Source organism: Piliocolobus tephrosceles, chromosome 18, assembly GCF_002776525.5.
Source record: "Piliocolobus tephrosceles isolate RC106 chromosome 18, ASM277652v3, whole genome shotgun sequence".
Classification (NCBI taxonomy): domain Eukaryota; kingdom Metazoa; phylum Chordata; class Mammalia; order Primates; family Cercopithecidae; genus Piliocolobus; species Piliocolobus tephrosceles.
This window is the reverse complement of record NC_045451.1, coordinates 20933282-20958988: the sequence shown is the minus strand read 5'-3', so window position 1 is coordinate 20958988 and position 25707 is coordinate 20933282. Positions and strand designations below refer to the sequence as shown.

General features: G+C 44.4%; 1 protein-coding gene across 1 annotated transcript in view; it reads right to left on the bottom strand.

The window, feature by feature from the left end:
- Positions 1-25707, bottom strand: part of ALPK2 (alpha kinase 2) — a 133376-nt gene that overhangs the window by 100703 nt on the left and 6966 nt on the right. The window contains exon 3 of the mRNA XM_023218343.2: positions 24035-24152. Coding sequence (XP_023074111.2) covers positions 24035-24152 — 118 coding nt within the window. The remainder of the gene's footprint in view (positions 1-24034; positions 24153-25707) is intronic.

Sequence of the window (25707 nt, the reverse complement as noted above, 5' to 3'; positions counted from 1 at the left end):
GCTTAGAATTTAATTTTTGATTTTTTATAGCACTGTCTTCTTCATGAACCTTTTCAATTAATTCTTGGATACTTGGCCTCTGTTAAGAGCTGACAGAGAGCATAAAAAAGCACTATGAGCCGAGTACCGTGGCTCACACCTGTAATCCCAGCAATTCAGGAGGCTGAGGTGGGAGGATCAGTTGAACCCATGAGTTCAAGACCCACCTGGGCAACATGGCAAAACTCCGTCTCTACAAAAAATTTAAAAATTAGCCAGGCATGGTGATACACACCAGTAGTCCCAGCTACTCCAGCCTGGGTGACAGAGCAAGACTTTGTCTCGGGAAAAAAAAAAAAAAAAAGGCAGAGGGGCTGTGGCAGGGTAGGGTAGGCAGTATGGACGACTGGGAAATCCCAAGTAATTTTGACATCCTGACCTATCCAGTCCACGAGCCCTCTGCAGAGAAACCACTTCCCTGGAAGGTACAATGATTTGTGTAGAAGAGAGAGAAAGGAAGAAAAGAAGGCTGAGAGGCACAAGGGGCAGTAAAGCAGTAAGAAATCAGGAGAGGTGGGGAGCAGAGATGATTCTCAAGAATCAAGGAGAGAAAGCAAAAAGAATTTTAGAAAAACGTAGAGAAAATCATTGGGTTAAATATACTCTATTTAAATTCTTAATGACTAAATAAACATGGGAGATTGTCATAATTTTGTGATATATAATTTCATGAAACATGTGTTTTAGTTGATAAGAGATTTATAATCCATCCTAAGTACAGTAAATAAAGAGAAAAGGGAACTGGATTAAGTGTAATTAACTTCTCACTGGCTAATGAATGCCTTTGAAAGAGTTATGATTTGAGGTTGACACGTCCTTGCTAATTATCTCGAAGCATCCTAAAGAAGAGGGGAAGAAAATCGGGCAAGGAAGCCAGCATCTGCTGGGTGCCGCCTACATTAAACAATGTCTTCCTCCTCCCTGTGTGTACAACTGAGGCTCAAAGGAGTTATTTCCCCAAAGTGACAAAGTCGGAAAGCCATAGAGCTGGGATAAGAGCCTTCCGCCCTGGTTGTCTGGCTCTGTGGATGCTGTTAGAAAACTAACATTGCCAGAAAGGAAATGACACAGTATAGAGAGATCATTCTGCAAATAAAGCATTTCTGTCCTAAGTCTTCATCTTGATCAGCCAAATGGCAGACTTGCATAGAGTGATGGGCACCGTGGTGCCCAGCATTATGTTACGAGCTGCAGTGGAGTGAAGGAGATGCCTGAAACATCATGTCCAGCTTCCAAATGGCTAAAAATTGACTGAAGGAAATAGTATTAATTTTCCAGAGAACCTTGTAGATAAGGTCTGTGCTAAGGTGCACAGAACAGACTGGATGGGAAAAAAGGAATTCAGAGAAGGGACTCCAGAGGTAGCAGTTAAAATGGTATTAGCAGGGTCGGGGTGTAGAATCTTTGCAGGAGGCTGGCAGAGAGAGCTGCGTGCCCCACAGTGATTTGACTGGAATGCAAAACCATCCAGGAAGAAATTCCCTGAACAATTAATTGAATTCCCTCCTTGCATATCTTTTCTTTTGGCGGAGGGAAGCAGTAACATTCCTCTCCCCTGCTGTAAAAGTCTTGCTTGAATTCTCTGGGTTCTTTCTAAATTAATCATTTCCTTATTAAAGAAAAAGGAGTCCATGTTACCTTAAATGAATGAAGCTTCTTCTGAGTTTGAACCCCCAGAAATGGTCTAAACCAGAAAGTCTGAAAACATTTTGGTATCAAGACCCTTTAATACTCTTAAAAATAATTGAGGACTTCAAAGAACTTTCATTTATATGGGTTATATCTCTCAATAGTTACCACATTACAGTTAAAACAAAAATTTTTAACAGTTAATTTTAAAATAACAAGAATAAATTCATTGCATATTAGCATAAATCATGTTTTTATAGAAAACATATTTTTCCAAGACAAAGCAACATTTCATGAGAGTAGTTTTATTTTAAGTGTTTTCATATACCTTTAATATCAAGCTTAACAGAAGATGGTTGGATTTTTGTATCTGTGCATTCAGTGTGATACAATACATGGTTTTGATTAATATATGTAGAAAAGCTGGCCTGACACATAAATGTGTTGGAAAAAGAAGGAATATTTTAATAACCTTTTCATCTGATTGAAGATATTCTGATTTGATATACATGAAGATTAGTTACGATGTGGAATCTGAAACCACATCAGTGAACTTTCTATACTCGTTACATAAAATCCATCATTCTATGTTGCTTTTTTATTTTTGAGACAGTCTTGCCCTGTCTCCCAGGCTGGAGTGCAGTGGCGCAATCTTGGCTCACTGCAACCTCTACCTCCAGGGTTCAAGTGATTCTCCTGCCTCAGCCTCCCAAGTAGCTGGGACTACAGGCATGTGCCACCATGCCTGGTTTATTTTTGTATTTTTAGTAGAGATGGGATTTCACCATGTTGGCCAGGCTGGCCTCAAACTCCTGACCTCAGGTGATCCGCCTGCTTTGGCCTCCCAAAGTGCTGGGATTAGAGGCATGAGCCACCATGCCCAGCCCTATATTGCATTTTAAATGCATCTTTTACCCATGCAAGATTTTGTAACATCATACATTGGTCATTTGGAAAAACTTGGCTCATGAGATCTTCCAAATATTAATACATTTTATTAAATATAACTTTTTAAAACCACATTTATTAATATTACCACTGATCTTATCAGAATAATTTTAAAGTATTAGAAACTGTTAAGCTTTTGATGAAGGGCACAAGTTTTCCAAAATTCTACTTACGGAAATAATATGAATGTTAATTTATCAGAGAACAGTGTAAATCAAGTCTGTGCTAATTTGTATGGTAGAAAGTACAAGCATGGAGGATATGAGCAAGAAGGTCAGAGGAAGCATCCCTGAAAATTCTCACTGCTGTAAATGCAACAAGAACACTGGCAAAACTTGTCTGAATCAACTTTTTCAGGGCTCTGAAAATTAAAGGCAATCTGGGGAGCCTTTATTCAAGAAAAATGACTGAATCTCAGAACAGTTTTCTGGTGCTTTAACCTGCCCTAGTTCTATTCCCCCATAACCAGCTCCACAGTAGTCTTGAAAACCAAGACTCCACAATCACAGTGAAAACAGCCTGGCAGCAGCTTGAGGGGGCAGGACACAGTTGGGGCTCCTTCAAAGCTCCATACCCAGAGTTGTCATTATTTGACCTGTCTAGTAATTCCCTGGAAGACTCCACTCACAAGACTGTTTTTGTGTAATCTGACTTAGAGTTCACCCAGCAAAAATAACTTTTTCCCTAGGGGCATTTGTATTAATTTTAAAAAAAAAGAAAAGGCAATTGTTTAACACCATGGCTGCTTGAGGCAGTAGATAATAACTGGGTTAAATAATAGGGGAACCAAAAAGGTTAAAAGGGAAAGCTGGGAATGAGATACCCATAGGCGTCATTGAAAAGCTGAGACATTTTCCTGGGGATCTAGGAGGCCATGCACATGCATAAGGCTGTGAGCAGCCTTCCTAAGCACGTCCAGTGCACATGCTTAGGAAAGACCTGAGAAAATTCTGAGCTCTCACCTCTGACTGACCTTAAGGCTTTCTACTAGCAGGAAGTGAAGGCTAAGGCAGAGTTGTTATTTGCCTGGCTGAGTGTGAAAGCATGCTTCATACCCCTACATGCACACATAGCCCCTCAATAAACTGGGAGATCTATTGGTTCCAGGCACCTAAGGAAATCTCTGTCCATTCATTAGCTGACTAAGCTAACTCAGTAGAAACTTCAGGGGCCACAGACAACAAAGAATTAGTTCAGAAAAGTCACTAAGCAAGCAAACAATAAGCCCTGGGAAGGTGGGAGAATCTCATTTCCAGAGTTGCCACATTACATTGTTTAAAATGTCCAGTTTTCAATAAAAATTATGTGACATGCAAAGAAACAAAGTATGGCATGTACACAGAAGAAAAAGCAATCGATAGAAACTGTTCCTAGACTTGCTGGACCAAACTTTAAATTATCTATTTTAAATATGTTCAAAGAAATAAAACCATGTCTAAAGAGCTGAAAAAAAGTATGAGCATGGTGTTTCAATAAAAACATATAAATTATACATACAAACCAAATAGAAATTTAGAAATTTAAAATTACAGTAACTGAAATAAAAAATTCACAAAAGGGCTCTACAGCAGATTTGGGCAGATGGAATAAGAATCAACAAACTTGAAGAGGTCAGTTGAGATTATCCAATTTTAGTAACACAAAGAGAAAAGAATATAGAAAAATAAAGAGTTCTGGAGCCCGATGGTATACCAGCTTACAGCATATACATAATGAGTCCGTCCCCATAGGAGAGAAGATAGAGGAAAAAACAGAAGGAATATTGGAAAAAACTGGAAGTCCCTAGTTCAGAGAAGGGACTGCAATGACAGCTTGCAAGTTTGGATTTTATCACTGGCAACACATACTTTTAGTTTTCCTTGAAGTGGCAGGCTTGTTTTGTTCTTTTTTCAGAAAATGTCTGCCAAATACCCGAGGCTGAATAACCATCATTTGTCTGTTATTCTTTTGAGTAAAAATTATAATCCATGAAAGAAGTGGCTAGTTCAGCTTGCGACTTAAGCAATCATGCAGAAGCTTGTCCTCAAGATGTTCATCATCTAAGAAAATCCAGCAGAAGTGCTCTGTATATATTTCCCATTTTATTACATGGAGTATTAAAAGGGCTACTGAGTTATCAAGATTTAATAAAATTACCCCATTTTTACTGATGCATAAAGGACATTAAGTAAAACTTTTTGTTTGTTGTTTTTAACTGTGGCTGTATGGAAATGCAGAATTCTATGGCAACTAATATGGTTCGGGACCACTGCCATGATTCATGCTAAGCCACCAACAGACTTATACCCTTCATTGCTTTTTACCATTAGTGTACATTTCAACACAGTGAAAAGGGCAAATAATGTTTGAATTTTTTTTTAATTTTTAAGTTCTGGAGTACATGGGCAGGATGTGCAGGTTTGTTACATAGGTAACGTGTGCCATGGTGGTTTTCTGTACCATCAACCCATCACTTAGATATTTAGTCCAGCATGCATTAGCTACTTTTCCTAATGCTCCACCCCTCACACTGTTCCCCCCCAACCCCCATCCACTGACAGGCCCCAGCATGTGTTGTTCCCCTCCCTGTGTCCGTGTGTTCCCATTTTTCAACTCCCACTTATAAGTAAGAACATGTGGTTTTTGGTTTTCTGTTCCTGCATTAGTTTGCTGAGGAAAATGACTTCCAGCTCCATCCATGTCCCTGCAAAGGACATGATCTTATTCCTTTTTATGGCTGCATAGTGTTCTGTGGTGTATATGTACCACATTTATTTTATCCAGTCTATCATTGATGGGCATTTGGGTTGATTCCATGTCTTTGCTATTGTTATTGGTGTGACAATGAACATATGTGTGCATATATCTTTATAATAGAATAATTTATAGTCTTTTGGGTTTATATCTAGTAATGGCATTGCTGGATATGTTTGAGTATTTTTAGGATAACATTTGTGACCCTGAGGATCCCTAAAAGGGTGTTAGGGACTTCCAGAAGTCCAAGGAACACACTTTGAGAATCATTGATTTAAGCTATTCACCAAGAGAAGCCTGGATACACTGTCACAGCAGAACAGCTAGCTTTTGCACCCTGGAAGATGGGCATTAGCATGGAGGGGTCACTGCTTTGCTTAGTTTGTTCATTTGTGTATCCTCTTAGGCTGATGACGTAACCTCTGTGGTTTTTCTTATTTGTTGCAAATAAAGAAAGAAGGGGAAAGAAGACCTACGTCTGGGCTCCACTTCCAGAGATTTCTGATTCAATGCTTAATACATGGGCCTATCTAATTTAATTTTGGGCAGGAGGAGGCTGGTTCCATCAATTCTGGAAGAGCTAATCCTAAAAGTTCTTTAGGATTCAGCCAACTTAGCATGATTTTGTGCTTTGCGAACAAGGATTAGAAATATGAGTAAGAACTAAGCAGGACAAGAATCCACAGGACTAGTAACCCTATCAAAGAGGAATGTGAAGACAAGAGGTTGGGGAACAGAATGAAACAAGTAGAAAAGGAAGACATAAGCAAACAATTTTTTTCTAGCTACCAGCACAATATAGCCATCAAAATGATATACTTTTTAGTCTCTACATTTCAATCATCATCATCTTCTTCATCATCATTCTCATCCTCATCCTCATCCTACCCTAAGGATCATGTGCATTATTTCATACATCTACCTATTGACCATGAAGGTGGGTGATTCCACCAGCAAAAATAAAAATAAAATCAGTAATCTCATGTGGCCTGAAAAGTGGATAATCCTTTATTGCCTGCCCTGAGGTCATTTCCCTGCTCCCAACAATATTAAAATTGCTGAAACTCAAACTGCTACTTGACCAGGTGCCCTGAAGACAGGGTTCATAGAAGAAGCAGCTGAAGTATTAGCTAGAGGTAAGATTTGGAATTCTCAGCCAGGTGCGTTGGCTCATGCCTGTAATCCCAGCACTTTGGGAGGCTGAGGCAGGTGGATCACTTGAGGTCAGGAGTTTGAGACCAGCCTAGGCAACATGGTGAAACCCCATCTTTACTAAAAAATACAAAAATTAGCCAGGTGTGGTGGCACATGCCTGTAATCCCAGCTACTTGGGAGGCTGAGGCAGGAGAGTCACTTGAACCTGGCGGGGTGGAGGTTGCAGTGAGCTGAAATTGCACCACTGCACTCCAACCTGGGTGACAGAGTGAGGCTCCATCTAAAACAATAAAAAAAAAAAAAGATTTGGAATTATCTCTGGAATTTAGATGCTATACAACCGCCACTCTGCACCACAGACATTCCATTTTATTATGCATTCCACTTTCCAGTGAAAGAAAACAAGATCAGGAAACACGAGGTCTGTGGTGTCTTCACCCTTTCAGCCAGGAATGTGGGGGGAGGAGGTCTCTGAAGCTCCCCCTCCTGTGGCTGTGAATGTTTTGAGCCTTCCCTCCCACTGCAGCAGGGAGGGGGAAGAGGGCTCCACTCAATAAATAATCACACGATGACATCCGTGTCCTTTCCTTGGCCACAGCACCAGGTGAAGGTCATCATATTTTCTTAAGCCAAGTGTCTGTATTTTATTACCTGACAGCTGCTATCAATAATCATATTAATAACTGAAGGAATAGGAAAGACTTTGGTCTTTCCCAAGCTCCAAAGCTGTGTTTGTCCTGGAGATGGAAGAATTCTCTGAATTTCTTGATCATATTTTCTACAAGTAACTCGATATCTTTCAAAACAATGAGGAGATTCCTCACACATTTACCAATTTATTCAGTTATTTATTCAACAGATTGGTTGAACCACACACCTAAAGAGCCGAAAGGGACTTCAGAGCTGTGTCTCTCCCAGGCCGGTTCTTACCCACCTGCCTTCTTCCCCGGTTCTGCTCTCTATCACCAGGGCTGACCCCTGAGGCTGCAACACCCCAGCTCCCATGACTGCTGGCTTCTTGCTGTGTTTGACCAAAGAGAGACAGTACATCAGGGGGTGGGAAGGGAAGAAAGAAGAAATCATCTCTTCCGTAGTTCCAGGTCCCATGGGACAGCCTACCAGAGGTCCAGTTTCTGCCCTGTGGCCTGTGACCTGAAACTGCAAGTCTTGCCTCCTCCCTTTGTCTCTGCTGCCCAGGAGATAGTGGCTCTGGGTGACCTCACTGTTCCCTGTTGGCTGTCATCTGTGCAACCCTGCACTAAATGGTTTTTGTCTTCCTGATTAGACCCTAACAGATATAGGAATTGGAACTATGTTACAGATATTGGAACTGAGGCCCAGAGAAGATGTGACATGTCTTAAGTTATATGGCCAAAAAAATGATAGGAAACGTCCACCATGTCTACCATGTATAAAGCATTGTGTTAGCCACTATGTGGATGATAAAGAGGTGAAGTTCCTAGGCTCTTCTCTCGGGAGCCTCCCATCCAGTAAGGGAAATGACGTGTCTATACAAACAGCTATAATACAGGACAGTGTGTGCCAGGCACCATTAGCAAGCATGCCAGTTATAAGGATTCAGGTGTTGGGGGCGTGCAAGATCATGAAGGGAGGTTTCCTGGGGAGCTCAGCAGCTGAAGCAGACCAGGAAATACAGGGCGGGATTTTGGCGGGAAAGATGACGTGTGTCTGTGGTTGGTGGAGGGGTGATCGTTCCAGGCAGAAGGAATAGCCTAAATGTGGAAGGAGGTAGGAAAGAAAGCTTCAGGCCCTCCCAGGAAACAATGAACCATTTTTAATTTGGAACTTGGGGGAGTGGTAGACGGGAGGGTAGGGTAACTGCATTGTTCTCTGTTTAAACAGGACACTTCAGAGAGTGAAAAGGGGGCTCCTTTTTTTTTTTTTTTTTTTTTTGAGACGGAGTCTGGCTCTGTCGCCCAGGCTGGAGTGCAGTGGCGCAATCTCGGCTCACTGCAAGCTCTGCCTCCTGGGTTCCCGCCATTCTCCTGCCTCAGCTTCCCAAGTAGCTGGGACTACAGGTGTGCACCACCATGCCCGGCTACTTTTTGTATTTTTTTAGTAGAGATGGGGTTTCACCGTGTTAGCCAGGATGGTCTCGATCTCCTGACCTTGTGATCCGCATGCCTCGGCCTCCCAAAGTGCTGGGATTACAGACGTGAGTCACCGTGCCCGGCCTGAAAAGGACCCTTAATACATCAAAGCAACAGGCAGAGACTGGGGCCATGCTGGAGAAACTGAGGCTGTCCCAGGTGAATCAAGAGATAGGGTCACCTGCCAGGAGGTGGCTCAGCCCAGACCATGGAAGGTTTTCCATCCCATACTAAGGGGTTTCGACTTCAGTTTCCAGTTCACTGGGAAGCAAATAAAATAGTTATATAGAAAGGGATGGAAAATAATTCTGTAAGATCCTAACTGCGTTTTATACCACAGACCGGGGATGAGGAGCAAACGCTCTTGCTCTCCATATCTGACGTGACCTGTGGCCCCCAAATGAGCAGGAACACCCTGTTCTCCCATGTGTCCTGCTGGACCTACAACTATACATGCTTAGCACACTGCATGGGACTTGAGAAGGGAAACAGGAAATTAGTAGAAGACTTGCTTCCTTCCCCAGAGATGAGACTTTTGGGTATCAAACGGAGCAGTATGCGATTTGCAAACTCCAGTGTCATTGAATTCCAAAAGGCAGAGCTGAGGCAGCCAGTACTTCTGGTGGTTAGGAGGGGAGAGGTCACGGTGGCCTGGGCCTTAGGAAATGAAGCCAGGAGCACAGAACTTGAGCCGGGCAGGGAAGAATTACATTTTGGCCAGGTGGGAAGAGGGGAGGGCATTCCTGGCAGATGCACCAGAGCTGGAATGATCAGGTCATGTGTAAGGGACAATAAAGCAATGAGCTGAGGTGGGATTCGCAGGAGGTAGGGCTGGGGGAGACGGCCATAAAGAACAGGGGCAGTGGGTGGGAAGCAGCTCCCGTGTGGAGGGTGCAGAATTCTATCCAGGAGCACTGTGAGTGTGTGAACTGCAAGGGAAAGTTTACTTTTCTTCTTCACCCAAGAGCAATTCGGAGCAGATTGCAGAGGCAGTTGGCAAAGTCAGTAAGTACTGCATAGTGGTTAAGGGACAGACTTAGCAGCGAGTGTACCTGGGTTCACATGCCGGCCCATCTGCTGGGCAGCATTGAACAAACCACTTGACAGCTCTGGACAATGGCTGAACCGACATCAACCCGGTGACATGAGGATTAAGGGAGTTAACTCCTATAAAGTGCTGAAAGCAAAGCCTGGCACACAGTAAGACTAAATCAGTAGTTCTCAGCCCTGGCTGAATGTGCAAATGACTTGGAGCGCTTTGTAAAAATATCAGTGCCAGAGGATTTTTAAGGCAGGGAGACAACTGTTTATTCTACAAAGGTAGATACATGTCATGACACCTTTGTCCAAACCTGTAGAACGGACACCAAGAGTGAACCCTCATGTAAACTATGGACTTGGGATGATGATGTGTCAGTGTGGGTTCATGGATTGTAACAAATGTACTATGCTGGACAGAAGGTATGTGGGAATTCTCTGTGCCTTGTGCTGAATTTTGCTGTGACCCCAAAACTACTCTAAAAAATAAAGTCTCACGCCTGTAGTCCCAGCACTTTGTGAGGCCAAGGCAGGTGGATCACGAGGTCAGGAGTTCAAGACCAGTCTGGCCAACACGGTGAAATCCCGTCTCTACTAAAAATACAAAAATTACCTGGGTGTCGTGGCATGCGCCTGCAATCCCAGCTACTTGGGTGGCTGAGGCAGGAGACTCGCTTGAACCCGGGAGGTGGAGGTTGCAGTGAGCTGAGATTGCTCCATTGTACTCCAGCCTGGGCGATAGGGAGAGACTCCGTCTCAAAAATAAATAAATAAATAAAAAGGCAAAAAAGGCTGGGTGCGGTGGCTCACACCTGTAATCCTGGCACTTTGGGAGGCCAAGGCGAGTGGATCACCTGAGGTCAAGAGTTTGAGGCCAGCCTGGCCAACATGGTGAAACCCCATCTCTACTAAAAATACAAAAATGAGCTGGGTGTGGTGGTGCATGCCTGTAATCCCAGCTACTTGGGAGACTGAGGCATGAGAATCGCTTGGACCTGGGAGGCAGAGGTTGCAGTGAGCCGAGATCGCACCATTGTACTTCAGCCTGGGCGACAGAGCAAAAACTCCATCTCAAAAATAAAAATAATCTGAAAAAAATACCAGTGCCAGGACCCCACCTCTTCCCCACACCAAAAAAAAAAAAAAGGCACAATTAAGCAACATAATGGGGTGAAACCTTCACCATCAGGTTTTTTTTTAAAGGCTTCTAGGCTACTCCTTTGGGCAGCCAGAGCTCAGAAGCACTGAACTAAATAAATGGACATGGATTCTTGTATAATAGCGAACACGTCAGGGAACAGGCACATTTGTGGTGGAGCCACGATCTTTTCCTGGGGATGCGTGGGGAGTGGTTTCCTGGATGCCACTTGGTGCAGAAGCTCTGCACTTTCAATAGCTTTCTGAGCCTCTTGGAGCAACGCAGACCCACCAGATTCTTTGAACAAGAAATGGGCAAACTGATTTCAGAAAGGAAAAAAATCCTGTGGCATTACTACCACCATGCTTAGTTAATAGATGACTGACCCTTCTTATCAAAAGAAAACTCAAAGTTATCCGGAAACAATTTCCACCCAAAGCACCTAACAGGCCACCAAGTGAGCATAATGTCCCAGAGATCTTAAGGAGCATTGTGACAATATACCAAAACAATTGTAAGTTTGAACTGTGAATCTATTCTCTAAATCTATAAGGCCCGTCATCTTCGAGCAGGACTAAGATGAACGCTCCATTAGACAAGCCACGGTGGGCAGCCCCAGCTCTCAGCAGCACCAACGTCCCTGGCCACAGGGTCTCAGAGCTCTGCTAATTCATCAAACACCCAGCACGCCCCAAGCCAAACTGTGGATGTCCCTATCCAAACCCGCTTCTTGTCTCCACAAAACTGCAACTCCATTCTACCAGTTGCTCGGGCCAAAAATCCTAGAGTCCATCTTTCACTCCCCTTGCACATCCAGCATCCAGTCCAACAGCAGCTCCTGTCAGACACACTCAGAACCTGGCCGCTTGCTCCCACCTTCTGCAGGACCGTCCTGGGTGGAGGCACCACCGTCTCATCTGAATTACCGCCATGCTTGCTTGCAGGTGCCCATCTGTGCCCTGAGTCTTCTCCAGAGGATACATTCACAGCACTGAGACGAGAGTCATCCTTTTATACTAAGCCAGAAAATGTCATCACATCTCTGTTCAGAAACCTTCTTGTGTGTCTCCCTCTCACTCCAAATCAAATCCAAAGTCGGGACCATGTGCCATGGCCTACAAGCAATGAGCTGACGTGAGAGTCAGAGAAGGTGAAGAGAACCTGCCTTCCCCGGGTAATAGCCACATCACCTCCTGCTCTGCCCTTTCACCTCTGTGCTCAGAGCCCCTCACCAGAGAGACCTTCCCACCGTCATGCGCCTTCCCTCCCTCGTGCCGCTTTATCCTTTTTCACCTGACCCATGACATAGTTCCTGGTGTGTTAAATGTCTGGTTCCTCTTGCTATCCCTTTCCCATGAGATCAGGGCGTCCAGTATTCACTGCTGTATCCTCAGGGTGAGAACAATTCCCAGCATATAGTAGGCGCTCCATGAATCCTTATTTTTGAATGAAGTCCTTATGATCACTCCTTTTTGAATTATATTCCAGGATGCATCTTAATAGATTTTGTTCGGGAGGATGGCACTGGTAGGATGAGATGCAGTGATTAACGTAATGGACTCGGGGGCCCTGGCAAACAGAATTTGGGGGTTCTAACCCTAGCTTTAATTCCTAACCTGTTGTGTTACTTTGGATGGCTCCTGTGATCTCTCTGGGCCTTGGGTGACCTATAGGGTGTAAGCAGTGGACTAGACCGGCTGGATTTGACCAATTAAAGCAGAATTTTTTAGGGGTGGGATATAAGCATAAATAATTTTTTAAAGTTCCCCAGAGGTAATGTATAGCCAGGAGTGGGCTAAGCCTAAGCCTTACAGTGGGGTTTCTCTTGCATTAAAAATGCACATGAATCATTAAAATGCAGGCTCTGATTGGCTGGGTCTGGAGAGGGAGCTGGGATTTTGCCATTCTAACAAGCTCCCAGGGGATGCTGATGCTGGTGGTCCAAGACCAGGCTCTGAGTGGCAACATCTTGAAGTTGCTTCCAGCTTGGTGACTCCAATGTTTCCATCAAGGGTAAAGGTCCCTTTATTAAATTCTCAGGAAAACATCAGCTGTCACTCCACTAGCTGCTCAATTTGAGCTGAGTTTCCTAGTCAATGACTGGCAAGCTGCCCCCGCATGCACTCTGTGGATGTTAAGAGTTGGTTTTCCTTCTTAAAAAACGAATTGCTGGACCCGGAAAGGGGGAATGAGCAAAACCAGGTCCGAGAATTTCTCTCCCAAAATCAGAGACCTGTGGTCAGGGAAGAAACCCGTCACAAGCCAACGGTTTCCCTTCGTCTGCCATTCTGTTGTCAGGGCCTCAGTGCTGGCTGTGTCCTGTGTCCCTCTCTGTCTCCTTGATCTGACCATCTCAGGACGCCTCTGCCTGGCTGCCACCTCCTGATGCCCACTGGTGAGCAGCGGCAGCCACTGGCAGGCAGATGGGCAAGCAGGGCACCCTGCTCTGGGCCGAGGGAGCAGCCTCATTTGGGCTGTCAAGGAGAAGCTCCAACAGGAGAAGAATCTCCATCCGGCTGCCGCAGGGAATGGGAAGTGACAAGGACGGAAAGGGAGCAGTCACTGTCTGACACCCTACAGTTCACATGGTGACCAGAGCTGCTGACAACGGGGCCTTCTCCTACAGCAACTGCGGGAGGCCTGTTAGATTATTCTGTTCACCTAGTGCCCTAAGGATTCAGCAGCAGAGCCTCTGACCACCAGGAAGCCACAGTTCATTCAAATCACTTCCTCCAGTTCAGATGCTGTACGTGGAATGGCTCTCCTGGCTGCTTCCCTTGAGGCAAGACTCAGTGAAGAACAGAACCCCTGGATGCCTCGTGTTAATTCCTCCCACAAATCTTTTGTTTGTATGGTTTTGAGACAGGGTCTTATCTTGTCACCCAGACTGGAGTGCAGTGGTGTGATCATGGCTCACTGCAGCCTCAACCCCCCAGGCCCAACCAGTTCTCCCAGCTCAGCCTCCCAAGAAACTGGGACCTCAGGTACGTGCCACCACCCCAAGCTAATTAAAAAAAAAAAAATTGGCCGGGTGCAGTGGCTCATGCCTGTAATCCCAGCACTTTGAGAGGCTAAGGTGGGTGGATCACTTGAGGTTAGGAGTTTGAGACCAGCCTGGGCAACATGGTGAAACCCCATCTCTACTAAAATACAAAAAAAATTAGCCAGGTGTGGTGGTGGGCACCTGTAAACCCAACTACTCAGGAGGCTGAGGCAAGAGAATTGCTTGAACCTGGGAGGCAGAGGTTGCAGTGAGCTGAGGTCATGCCACTGCACTCCAGCCTGGGTGACAGAGGAAGACTCCGACTCAAAACCAAAAGAACGGCTGTGTCTTACAATACACAGGAGATCTCAGGGCAGAAAGAATGAACATTTACTTAGCATTTGTTAAGTACCAGCGCTGTTCAAAAAGTTTCCTTATATGTATTATCTCATTTAATCTTCACCCAACCCTGCAAGGTAGATACTGTAATCATTCCCGCTTTACAGATACAGAAATGGTGGCAGATGGAGGTTAAGCAACCTGCTCAAGTAAGAGGTGAGGCCAAGAATTGGACCTGGGTCATCTGGCTTGAGAGCTGAGTATCTACTTATGATACTTAGAATGTCTACTTACGCTCTCACACAGTGCTGCAAATCTCTGATTCTGAACCAGTGGGTCCCTGTCCACCCCCATCGGCATTGTCTTAGTCTGGCCCTGTATATAGCCAGAGCCCTTCCATATTTGGAGCTGTGCTAGCTACTGAATTATGTCCCCTACCACCACCAATACACATGTTGAAGCCCTAACCCCTAATGTGATGGTATTTGGAGACAGGGCCTTTGGGAGGTGATATGGTTTAGATGAGGTCACAAGGGTGGGGTCCTCATGACAGGATTAGTGCCCTTAGAAGAAGAGACACCAGAGAGCTTGCACTCTCTTTCTCTCTCTCCCATGTGAGGACACAGTGAGAAGGCAGATTCTGCAAACCAGGAAGAGGGCCCTTACCAGAACCTAACCATGATGGCACCTCGATCTTGGACTTCCAGCCTCCAGGATGGTGAGAAAGAAAAATTCTGTTGTTTAGGCCACCCACACTATGGTATTTTGGTAGGGTAGCTCAAGCTGACTATGACAGGCAGGGTCTGAGGGACCATCCCAGGGCTTAACCCCTCTCACGGGCCACGCCCATTCTCACCCATTCTCAGGTTCACCTGGGGCCTAGGTGTGGGGCGTGGCCTGAAGGGAATCCTGGAGGATCCAGAGCGGCAGCTCCCCTCCCATGTGAGGGGGACTCTGCTGAGGTGTAGCCTGGTGTCTCATGGAATGTACTGAGATTGGCCCAGCATTGTGGGATTCAGATAGAAATGAATGGGAGCATGTGCTTGGGAGAAGACAAAGCAGGAATTCCAGGTGATGGAGCCTGGAGGCAGACAGGGAGGGGCATGAGGTCCAAGTCAAACAGTGGTTCATGGAGAACTCAGGAGGCAGGGGCAGGAGAGGCTCCCAGGCAGGACCTGGCAGAGGCAGGGAGACCTTGGGTCTGTCATGAGAGGCCCTCAGCTGAGTGCATGAGGAGGAGAAATAGGCTGGGCTGAGACTTACGCTGCCAAACTGAACCCCTTTCTCAGTCCTGCCCTCTCCCTACGGAGTGGGGGCAAAGCCCTTCCCAGGACTCACAGGGCCTGATTAATTTCAGCTTTGCTCATAACTAGCCATCTCCCCTTGTCAGGTAATTTCTTTATGAGCTTTACCTTGGAGTTGGTCAGCTGTTCCCTAGCACTAACACATCACGATTTCTACATGAGTGAGGCACCCCATCTTTTCACTCTTTCCAGACGTGTCTGCCTCTAATTCTGTGATTACAAAGTAGGGCTGACTCCAAGAACTTCCCTAACATGTCTGGCCTGCTCAGTTCTCAGAAGGTGTCAATGGAGTGACAGTTTCACAGACTTTCAGAACGTTTCCAACTTCTAGTGATTGGTGTACCTTTCCCTGACTGTCCCAAAGTCTTGGGAGGGGCTCTTGGATCAACCTATCACCTGCCACCTTAGTCATGATTTGCCCTGAGGAGTCTGCACCATGGTGGGATCAGCCACCCAGGTCCCATCCCCAGGAAAAGGTGAGCGAGTGTCCCAGAACATGGCCTATAACCATTCACTCTTCTGAGACACCTACTAAAGTCACCACCAGAATGTGATGACAAGCAGTGGATTCTCAGAAGGGACCTGTCACCCAGGGACTAACTGGGAGTTCCTCATCAGACCCTCAGAACTCATCCAAGCAGGGCTCCAGGCACGGTCTGAGTCATGGCCCTGATGCGTGCCTGCTGAATTCCTTCAGGGAGAACGCACGGGAAGCCGCCTCAGCCCTGTGTCGGGAACACAGATGGCTTCCAGGTGTCGGAAAGTTCTACCAGTCATCCTTAAGACTTGTTAGACCTACTTAAGCTCACAGGAACATGAAGTTCACAAAACACTTTCCAACCTTGGATGAAATGCATTTTCCATCTTAGCCAAGACATAGCAAGATTCAGTCATCTTTATTTCTACCTGATGATTCCTTGAACAATCACGTTAACTACTTTTTTTTGACCCTCCAAAAGAGAAATAGCAGAGGGGAAAAATGCTGCCTTTCTTACCTCCAAACTCTCCTATTTTAATCAGTTCCAAAATTATAGTTTGGAGTGGGGAGCACGTTTAAAGCACCTGAAATAGCTATTATTTATTGAGTATTCGAAATTCCTTGCATGTGTTGGTTTAATCCCCCACAACAATCCTATTAGGCAGGTGTTATTATTATCCCCATTTTACAGATGAGAAAACTGAGACATAGAAAAGTTAAATAATTTGCCCAGAATGATACAGCTTACAGATCTGGGATTTAAACCCAGCTCTTTGAACCCTGGCTGTCAATAGTGGAAAGAATTGTCTGTTCTTTGTAAGTGAAGTTGATGGTGACAATTCTATCAGCAGGTTGTGTGTTCTGAGGTGTTTCTTCCAGCAATGGGGATATCTTTCTTTTTTTCTTTTTTTTTTTTTTTTTTTTGAGATGGAGTCTCGCTGTTGCCCAGGCTGGAGTGCAGTGGCATGATCTCTGCTCACTGCAAGCTCTGCCTCCTTCGTTCAAGTGATTCTGATTCTCATGCCTCAGCCTCCCAAGTAGCTGTGATTACAGTCTCACGCCACCATGCTCAGCTAATTTTTGTATTTTTAGTAGAGACAGGGTTTCACTATGTTGCACAGGCTGGTCTTCAACTCCTGACCACAAGAGATCTGCCTGTCTCAACCTCCCAAAGTGCTGGGATTACAGGCATGAGTCACCGTGTCTGGCCCCAGAGGGGGTATCTTTAAGTGATTCACCTATACTCACTTGCCTAGTCTCATTCACGGACAATAACTCATGTTTTTCAGATGTCTGGCAAATGGTTTAGGTTTCCTTGGGTGAGCATGTATAGAAAGAGACTGATGGCCCTCCCCAGTGCAGAGAGGACAAGCACTTACAAAGAGCTCTCAAACCAGAGTATCCTGAGGAAGGTAACACCGTACCCCACGGCTCCTGGGGTCTGAAATAAATGAGAATGCTGACACATTACTGAAGTCACAGAGTCCGCATTCTAAAAACATTCTACTCTGTGAGGTGCAGCAAGTTAATAGCATGTTAGAGTTCTAGTGGAAAAGAAAATTGAAAACCATCCAAACGGGGTTACAAGTATGAAACATGTGTAAAACAACAGCTTAAAACTTTGTGTCTGGGTGACCACTCTCTGGTTCAATATCCATTTCTGAAATTTCAGTGTCTGTTTCCTCCACTGGACTGTGAGTGAGATCATAGAGAACTTTGCTTCCTCTTACTTGGCACTGAATTCTAGAGCATATTAAGTGCCCTTAATATTTGTTGGATAAATGAATGGTTAAGAATAGGCCAAGCATGGTGGCTCATGCCTGTAATCCCAGCACTTTGGGAGGCTGAGGTGGGCAGATCACCTGAGGTCAGGAGTTCAAGACCAGCCTGGCCAACATGGTGAAACCCCACCTCTACTAAAAATACAAAAATTAGCCGGGCGTGGTGGCATGTGCCTGTAACCCCAGCTACTTGGATGGCTGAGGCAGGAAAATTGCTTGAACCTGGGATGCGGGGGTTGCAGTGAGCCCAGATCTTACCACTGCACTCCAGCCTGGGCAACAGTGTGAGACTCCATCTCAAAAAAAAAGGATAAAAAATTATAGGCAAGGAGCACTCATAGATGGTGTTTTTGAGAAGGATAAAGATACATGCAAATAGATGATTTAAAAAATCAATTAAATGTTCCACAGATAGAAGATGCAGATTACAAAATCTGGCTGCTAATGCCACTCATGGGAGTATGCACACCTTGTTGCAATGTGACTTTGCTACTCTACTCTTCAAAAGTAGAGTCTATTTTTCTGCCTCTTAAATGTGGGTTGGCCTGTGACTTGCTTTGGCCAAGAGAATGTGAGAGAAACGATGTTGGGTGGAACTCATTTCTGCAGGAGGCCCTGCAGCTCCATGACCTTGAAATGCTGCCCTGAGACTGTCCTGTAAGGAAACCAGTGCCGGCCTCCTGGGGGATGACAGCCCATGTGGAGGAGAGCAAGGTGGCCCAGCCAACAGCAGTATCCACTGCCAGTCCTGCCAGGGAAACCACACTGGACCTTCCAGCCCAACCAATCCTTAAATGGACTTGAGTGGCATGAATGAGCATGAGAAAGCCAGGGAAAACCAGCAGAGAACCAGCCCCCAGCCCACAGACCCATGAGAACTAAGAAACTATTGCTCTTTCAGAGCCCACCAGTTTTGTGGTAGTTTGCTAAAGTTGCTCAACCTTGGTGCTCCAGACATCTTAGATTGGAGAGTTCTGACTGTGGGGCTGCCCTGCTTACTGTCCAATGTTCAGCAGCAGCTTTGGCCTCCTCCTGTCAAGATAATCCAAATGTTTCCAGACATTGGCAAATGTCCCCTGGGGGAAAAACACAAGTGACCCAAACCTTATTGATTTCCCCTTCAAATCCTTGAATAATCAATTGCGAATTTGGGGCAGAGTTGAAAAAAATGTTTTTGCCCCTTGGTCCCTAGACATCTCCCACTGGGTGGTCTGGATGAACTCAGCTGGTGTGTCTGGAACCAACACTGCATTCTCAGATAAATCTGGCCAGTGCTTATGTCCAGGTAGGCAAAAAGCCCTGCCTCCTTTTACAGGACTGCTCGGTAAACCCATGTTTTAGCTTCCTAGGGCTGTATAACAAACTACCACAAACTGCGTGGCAAAAAGCAACAGAAATTTATTCTTTCACAGTTCTCGTGTCCAAAAAGTCTAAAATCAAGTTATCATCAAGTCATGGTCCCTTGAAGTTTCCAGGGAAGACTCTTCTCTTGCCCCTTCCTAGTTTTGGGTGTCTGCTGGCAATTTTTGGCATGTCTCTGCTTGCCATTGCATCACCCCAATCTCTGTCTCTGTCTTCCCACCGCCATTTTTTCTCTGTGTGTCTCTGTAGCTCTGTTTTCCCTTTTTAAAAGGATACCAGTCATTGAATTAGGACCCACCCTGTGAGAGGTGTTTGAACCAAAGTGACTCCAGCTTGAATAGGGGCTGGGTAAACTAAGGCTGAGACCTACTGAACTGCATTCCCAGGAGGCTAGGAATTCTTAGTCACAGGATGAGACAGGAGGCACAAAATACAGGTCACAAAGACCCTGCTGATAAAACAGGATGCGGTGAAGAAGTAGCCAAAGCCCACGAAAACCAAGATGGCAATGAAAGTGACCTCTGGTTGTCCTCATGGCTCATATGCTAATTATAATGTGTTAGGTGCCAAAAGACACTCCCACCAGCACCATGACAGTTTACCAATGCCATGGCAACATTTGGAAGTTACTCTATATAATCTAAAAATAGGAGAGACCAGGAAATCTCTGCCCTTTTCCCAGAAAACTCATAAATTATCCATTCCTTGTGTAGCATATAATCAATAATAAGTATACTCAGGCGAGTAGGCCACACCGCTGCTCTGCCATTCTTTTACTTTCTCAATAAACTTGCTCTCACTTACTCTATGAGCTTGCCCCAAATTCTTTCCTGTGTGAGGTTCAAGAACCCTCTCTTGGGGTCTGGATTGGAACCCCTTTACCGTAACAATCCAACAACCTAATCCAATATGAACTCCTTCACTGATTATACCTGCAGAAATCCTGTTTCTAAATAAGGTCGCATTCTGAGGCTCCAGGCAGACATGGATTTGGGGGACACTATTGAACCGTGTATACACTCCATGAGCTGATTGGCTTGTGGTGACTGTGACGTTCTCCTGGTCATTGTCCCTGCCCGGTGCTCTACAGACCTGTCCCCAGCCCAGCCGATGCTAGGGCAGAGTTGATGAGAGAGCAGAGGGGCTGCTTTGTCCCCCTTTAGCCCAGGCAGGGGCGGAGCTTTGCTGCTCCCGTGTGTCCTCCGCCCCCTCCCCCTTCCTTCCACCTCCCTCCTGCTGGCTCTCAGCACAGCCATGTGATTGCAACCATCAAAGGCGGCCTCCTCGCTGAGGAGAGGGTATATCTAAGTGCGGGTTCCTGGACAGATTTTTATCTGTTGCTTTGCTGCCTTTCTTTACATTGTGTTCATAAGAGACCACAATTCCCCATTTGTATACACATCATTGCAATTTGCTTTCATTATGAGGTAGAAAACATCTATTTGCATTTTCCTCCCCACCCTTCAACTCCTACATCTTTTGGGAAAAACAAAAAACAAAAAACAAAACTCTATTTCAAGCTACAGTGCATACCATAATGTGATTATTGATGTTTCTCTCCCTGAAAATGCCTTCTTGGCTTTCCATTTCTCTTCCCTGCCAAGCACACTTGACCCGTGGTAATGTAAAGGTTACAACAGCAATGATAAATCTCTTCCCCGCCGTCTCACTCGCCTGAAGTGCCCAGGTTCATGAGATGAGGACGGCATGAGGAGGAGAATGCAAGGAAGATAGAGGAAAGAAAGAAAATCAAAAGGTTCATAAATACAACCGCAGGGCTCTTAGCCTCCAAGCAGAACTGCAGATTAGATTTGTTAAACCAAAAAAAGCCCTTGGGAAACACAGAAACAGGAGCTTTCAAATATCTAAAAGCTTGGATTTAATGACCGAAAGACCAAATGTAGGTGAAGAAAAGTACTCTTCTTTGGGCTATGAGCTAATCCAGTGGTTGTTGGTGTATACCAGGAAATTTTGAGACTAATATTATAACGAACAACTAACTTTTAATCTTTGAAAGGCATTTGCACAAAATTCCATTCATTTTCCTCACCAGCAGTTAACATACTGGTATAAGTCAGATTACTTTGCAGATGAATGTTTAGGACATACAGCGTGTCTCATTTTTGGCAAAACACTGGAGTCACCTGGGATTCTGATTTAATTGGTCAAGAGCGAAGCCCAAGCATCAGTGGGTTTTAAAGGCTCCCCAGGTGATACTAATGGGCAGCTGGAATTCAGAACTACTGGTATAAAAAGTCAGAACTTTCCATGATCATTAGTGCCCAGAATACTTACTAGTAAGCAGCAAAACGTGACCACATCTATTATAGGGCTCTGCCAACTTTTCTTGCATTACGACTGAATACTTTTCCTAGTAGATGGGTTATTTTTCAAAATGGGAGCCCAGGAGCTTGGAAAGAGTGGATTCTGTTGTGTCAAATCCTCAATTTTTATGGTGCTGGATCTCAGAGCAGGGAATGGTGACTGCCTGAACCTTCCACAGGGCAAGTTCCCTTCCCAAGTTTCTCCTCCTGCTTTGTATACCTCCTGCTTTGACTTGCCCACCTGCCTCTGGGGCTTCCTCATGGGCTTCTTATTCCTCTATCCCTTTATATCCTCATCCTGTATATGGAACATAAAACAGTAATAGCAAATCTCAGTTCTTAAAAGAACACATGTCAAGCTTCTCTTCTGGCTAAAATGTGGGTATAATATTTTGGTTTACTGTGAGAGTAAAATTAAGAAATATGCATTGAATGCTCAGCAGCAAATAAGCAAGGGTGGGAAACATACAAAGAGGTTCAGCGTGTAGATCCTCAAGGATATTACCAGGGTAGGAAAGCTATAGCCCACAGGCCAAATCTGTTCCCTCACCTGTTTTTGTAAATAAAGTTTTATTGGTACACAACTATGCTCTTTTTTTAAAAAAAAGCATATTATCTATGACAGACGTAAATAGTTGTGGCCTATTTTTGCATCTGGCCTGCAAAGGCTAAAATACTATCTGCCCCTTTTAGAAAAATGTTTGCTAACATTGATCTAGATAAACCAACCACAAAAACAATAGATAGAGAAAGGGAGATAGATAGATAGATAGATATCTCCATCAATCTTTCAACAAATATTTATGTTGCAGGCACTGTGCCAGGTTCTAGGGGATGTTTGTGTGAATCAGAGAGGGCTCCTGCCCCCTGTGAGGCCCACAGTCTACTGAACTTGTCATCAATCCTGAGCAATGAATAATCACCAAAAGAGAGGCCTGTTCATCAAGATCAAAGAAGATGAGAATGTTTGAGGCTGGACAGACCCATGGGTAGCTGGAATCTCACCTGTGAACCTCACGGGTGGCTTCTAAGCTGAATGGGATAAAGATGAGGAAGGGGAGACTTTGATAAGGTTGGAATGAAGAAGTAGGAAAGTCCAGGCCGTGGTCAAGGGCCAGCAAACGCCAGTCTGGCTGCCTCCCAGGTACACTGGAGTGGTAAGGGGAAGAATGGCTTTCTTTGTTCACCACTGAACGTCTATACCAGAGTTGATGTTTTATAAGGGTGTAGATGATGTTTGTGTTATTTATTTACCGCCATCTCTAGCATTAAGCAAAATGCCTGGCATATGTAGGTGCCTGAAGAATATTATCTAAAGAAGGAAAGAATAGATGAGTAATGGGTATCTTAAATGTTAGGCTAGATATGCTGGAAGTCAGATAAGCATTTCAACCATGGTAAAATAATGTCTGATGTTTATTATTTATTTATATATTTACTTATTTTTGTGACAGGATTTCATCCTGTCACCCAAGCTGGAGTGCAGTGGTGCAATCATAGCTGACTACAGCCTCAAACTCCTGGGCTCCACCAATTCCTCCACCCTGACCTCTCGAGTAACTGGGACTACAGGCATGAGCCACCATGCCCAGCCAATTTTTCAATTTTTTTGTAGAGATGAAGTCTCACTCTGTTGCTCAGGCTTGTCTCAAACTCTTGGCCTCGAGCAATCCTCCTGCCTCACCCTCCCAAAGTGCTGAGATTGCAGGCATGAGCCACCACCAAGCTCAGCCTGTTACTTTAAACAAAGTAATAGATGGGAGATAAGAAAGCCTTCATGTTTATGAACAACTCCTCTATAATGAAACTTCTACAAGCATTACATTCTTTAACTCTCTGTGTCATCATGAAGACAGATGATGAAATTGAGTTTCAGAGAGGTTAAGCAACTGGCCAAGGTTATACAGCAAGAAAATGGCAGAGCTGGAACTCAACAAGTCTTTTTTTAAATCTCAGACTCAAGGCTATCAGCACACTCCCACGCCTACCACTCATTTGCATACCATGCTTTGAAGAACTCTCAGGCTCCTCCGAGCCCCCATAAGGGCACTGTGACCAATTTAGTAGCATTGAGGATCAAAAGTATAGACTCCCTACCCAGCCTCACCCGGAGCAGTTCGCATTTTCTCTCCCTTACCTATTGAGTTTCCTGGTTTTATCCAAACAAGAGCTCTTGGAGGAACAAAAAAGAATTTGAAATCACTGTACTGGACCATATTACTTCCTAAAATAAAGCCGGGGGTATGGCTTCCAGCCTGAACTCTACCACCAACTTGCTGTGGGATCACTGCCAGCCACTTCTCCTTCCTTCCTACCCATGGAAGGTTGGACAACAATGCTGAGATCCTATCACACTTACTTTACTTTCCAGAGAGATCAAGATGAAATGAAAAGCTTATTTAATGGATGGCAGTGGCTGGATCACCTTAAATAAAATTCTAGATAAAGCTTAACTCCATTGACAGCAGCAAATTAGGGGAGTATAATTAGTTACTGAACAGAGTTCAGGAAATCATCATTGCTGGGTGCTTTGGCTGATGCCTGCTAATAGCATCTAAAATTAGGACTCTAGAAGCAAATATGAGCCATCTTTTGGCCTTACCTCATAGTAACCAGCACATGACAGAATATAGGGATATTAGTAAACAGTCCACAGGGGTATAGCCACTTACCAAGAGAGATGTAACACATGAATATACTGATTCTCAAAGAATTCATAGCTGGAAACAATGCTACTCTCATCCATGGCTTGACCATTCTTATACCAAGTTACCTCTGGCTTGGGCTGACCTGACGATAAAGAAAGAAAAATATCCTTATTAGTTTAGATATTTTTAGGGAAAAAAAAAACCCATAAAGCTATGAACAAGGATGGACAGTAAGCAACAGGGATGAGGATGATGGATTATGTTAGGTGAGGAATTGAAAAGGCTTCTTCTTGTTGATACAAATAAACACATTATTCAGTAGACACGATTGAGCATGTTATGTACCTAAGATGCTGCTGTGCTGATGGGTGGGATACAAAATGAAAAATGCTACCCCTAATCTCAACGTGCTATTAGGAAAAATTGTCCAATATTTGGAAATAAGGCAAAGATATGAATAGTATCTTTTTTCAATGTCATATGAAGTCAAAGGCCCATCCGAGCGTGGTCTTCGGTCATATACTTTGTTTCACTCAATGATAACTACTGATTTAAAGTGAAGTTATATGTTAATTCGTAGGTTTTTATCCAATAGAAATGCAAATAATTTCCATCTAGGAGAAAACATAACCCTGTAAGTTAGTGTTTATTGCTGTGTAGGATATTAACCAGTGCTACACCTAACCCCGTAGTTTTATCCTGACATTCCTTTTTTAAATTGCCTATACATACCTAGCTCCTCAGACCTTAATAGTTTCTGGTTTCTTTTCTAATTAATGAGTTGAATAAAGTCTTTAAAATGTGTATTTCTTATCTGCATGGGAATCACTTTACCTTTTTGAAAATTATACTTTAATAGTGCTGAAAGTTAGTGTGTTAGTTATGGTACAAAAGAGAGGAGAACAAAGTAGATTTGCAAATGCCACTTTCTTCCTGAGGATGGAGGCTTCCCAGACTGATGCTATGTGTATGTCACTGATATCGTCAAAGAAATTGACCTACACTTTCTCCCTTAGAAGAGATTCATCCTTTCCTGGTGTTCAGTAATGGGACATGATGTTAATGGGCTAATCCGGTAAAACCTCCAGGAATTTCATCCACCCCTTAGGATTTTTTCCTCTTGTTACAGAGCAGGAAGGTTTCCATTGTGTTCCAAAGAGCTTTCTCATTAGCCTTCATGTCACTGAAAATATATGGAAATGTGCTATATATGCAGGAAGGAAAGCCTGGTATTTGGAAACAATACACTATTCTTAATCTGTCTTAGGAACATTCTTATATTTTTTCTTATTTATTGCATGATTTTTGGCAAGCAACTGCAGAGACCATTAAGATGAGAACCCCATGTTCTGGCCAGGTATGGTGGCTCATGCCTATAATCCCAGCACTTTGGGAGGCCGAGGCGGATGGGTGGATCACTTGAATCTAGGTGTTTAAGACCAATCTGAGCAACATGGCAAAACCTCGTCTCTACAAAAAATACAAAAGTTATTTGGGTGTGGTGGTGTGCACCTGTAGTCTCAGCTACCCAGGAGGCTAAGACAGGAGGATGACCTGAGCCTGTGTGGTCGAGGCTGAAGGGAGCTGTAATCATGATTGTGCCACTGCACTCCAGCCTGGCGGGGGTGGGGGCGGGGAGAGAGAGAGAAAAGAGAGAGAGAGAGAGAGAGAGAGAGAGAGAGAGAGAGAGAGAGAGA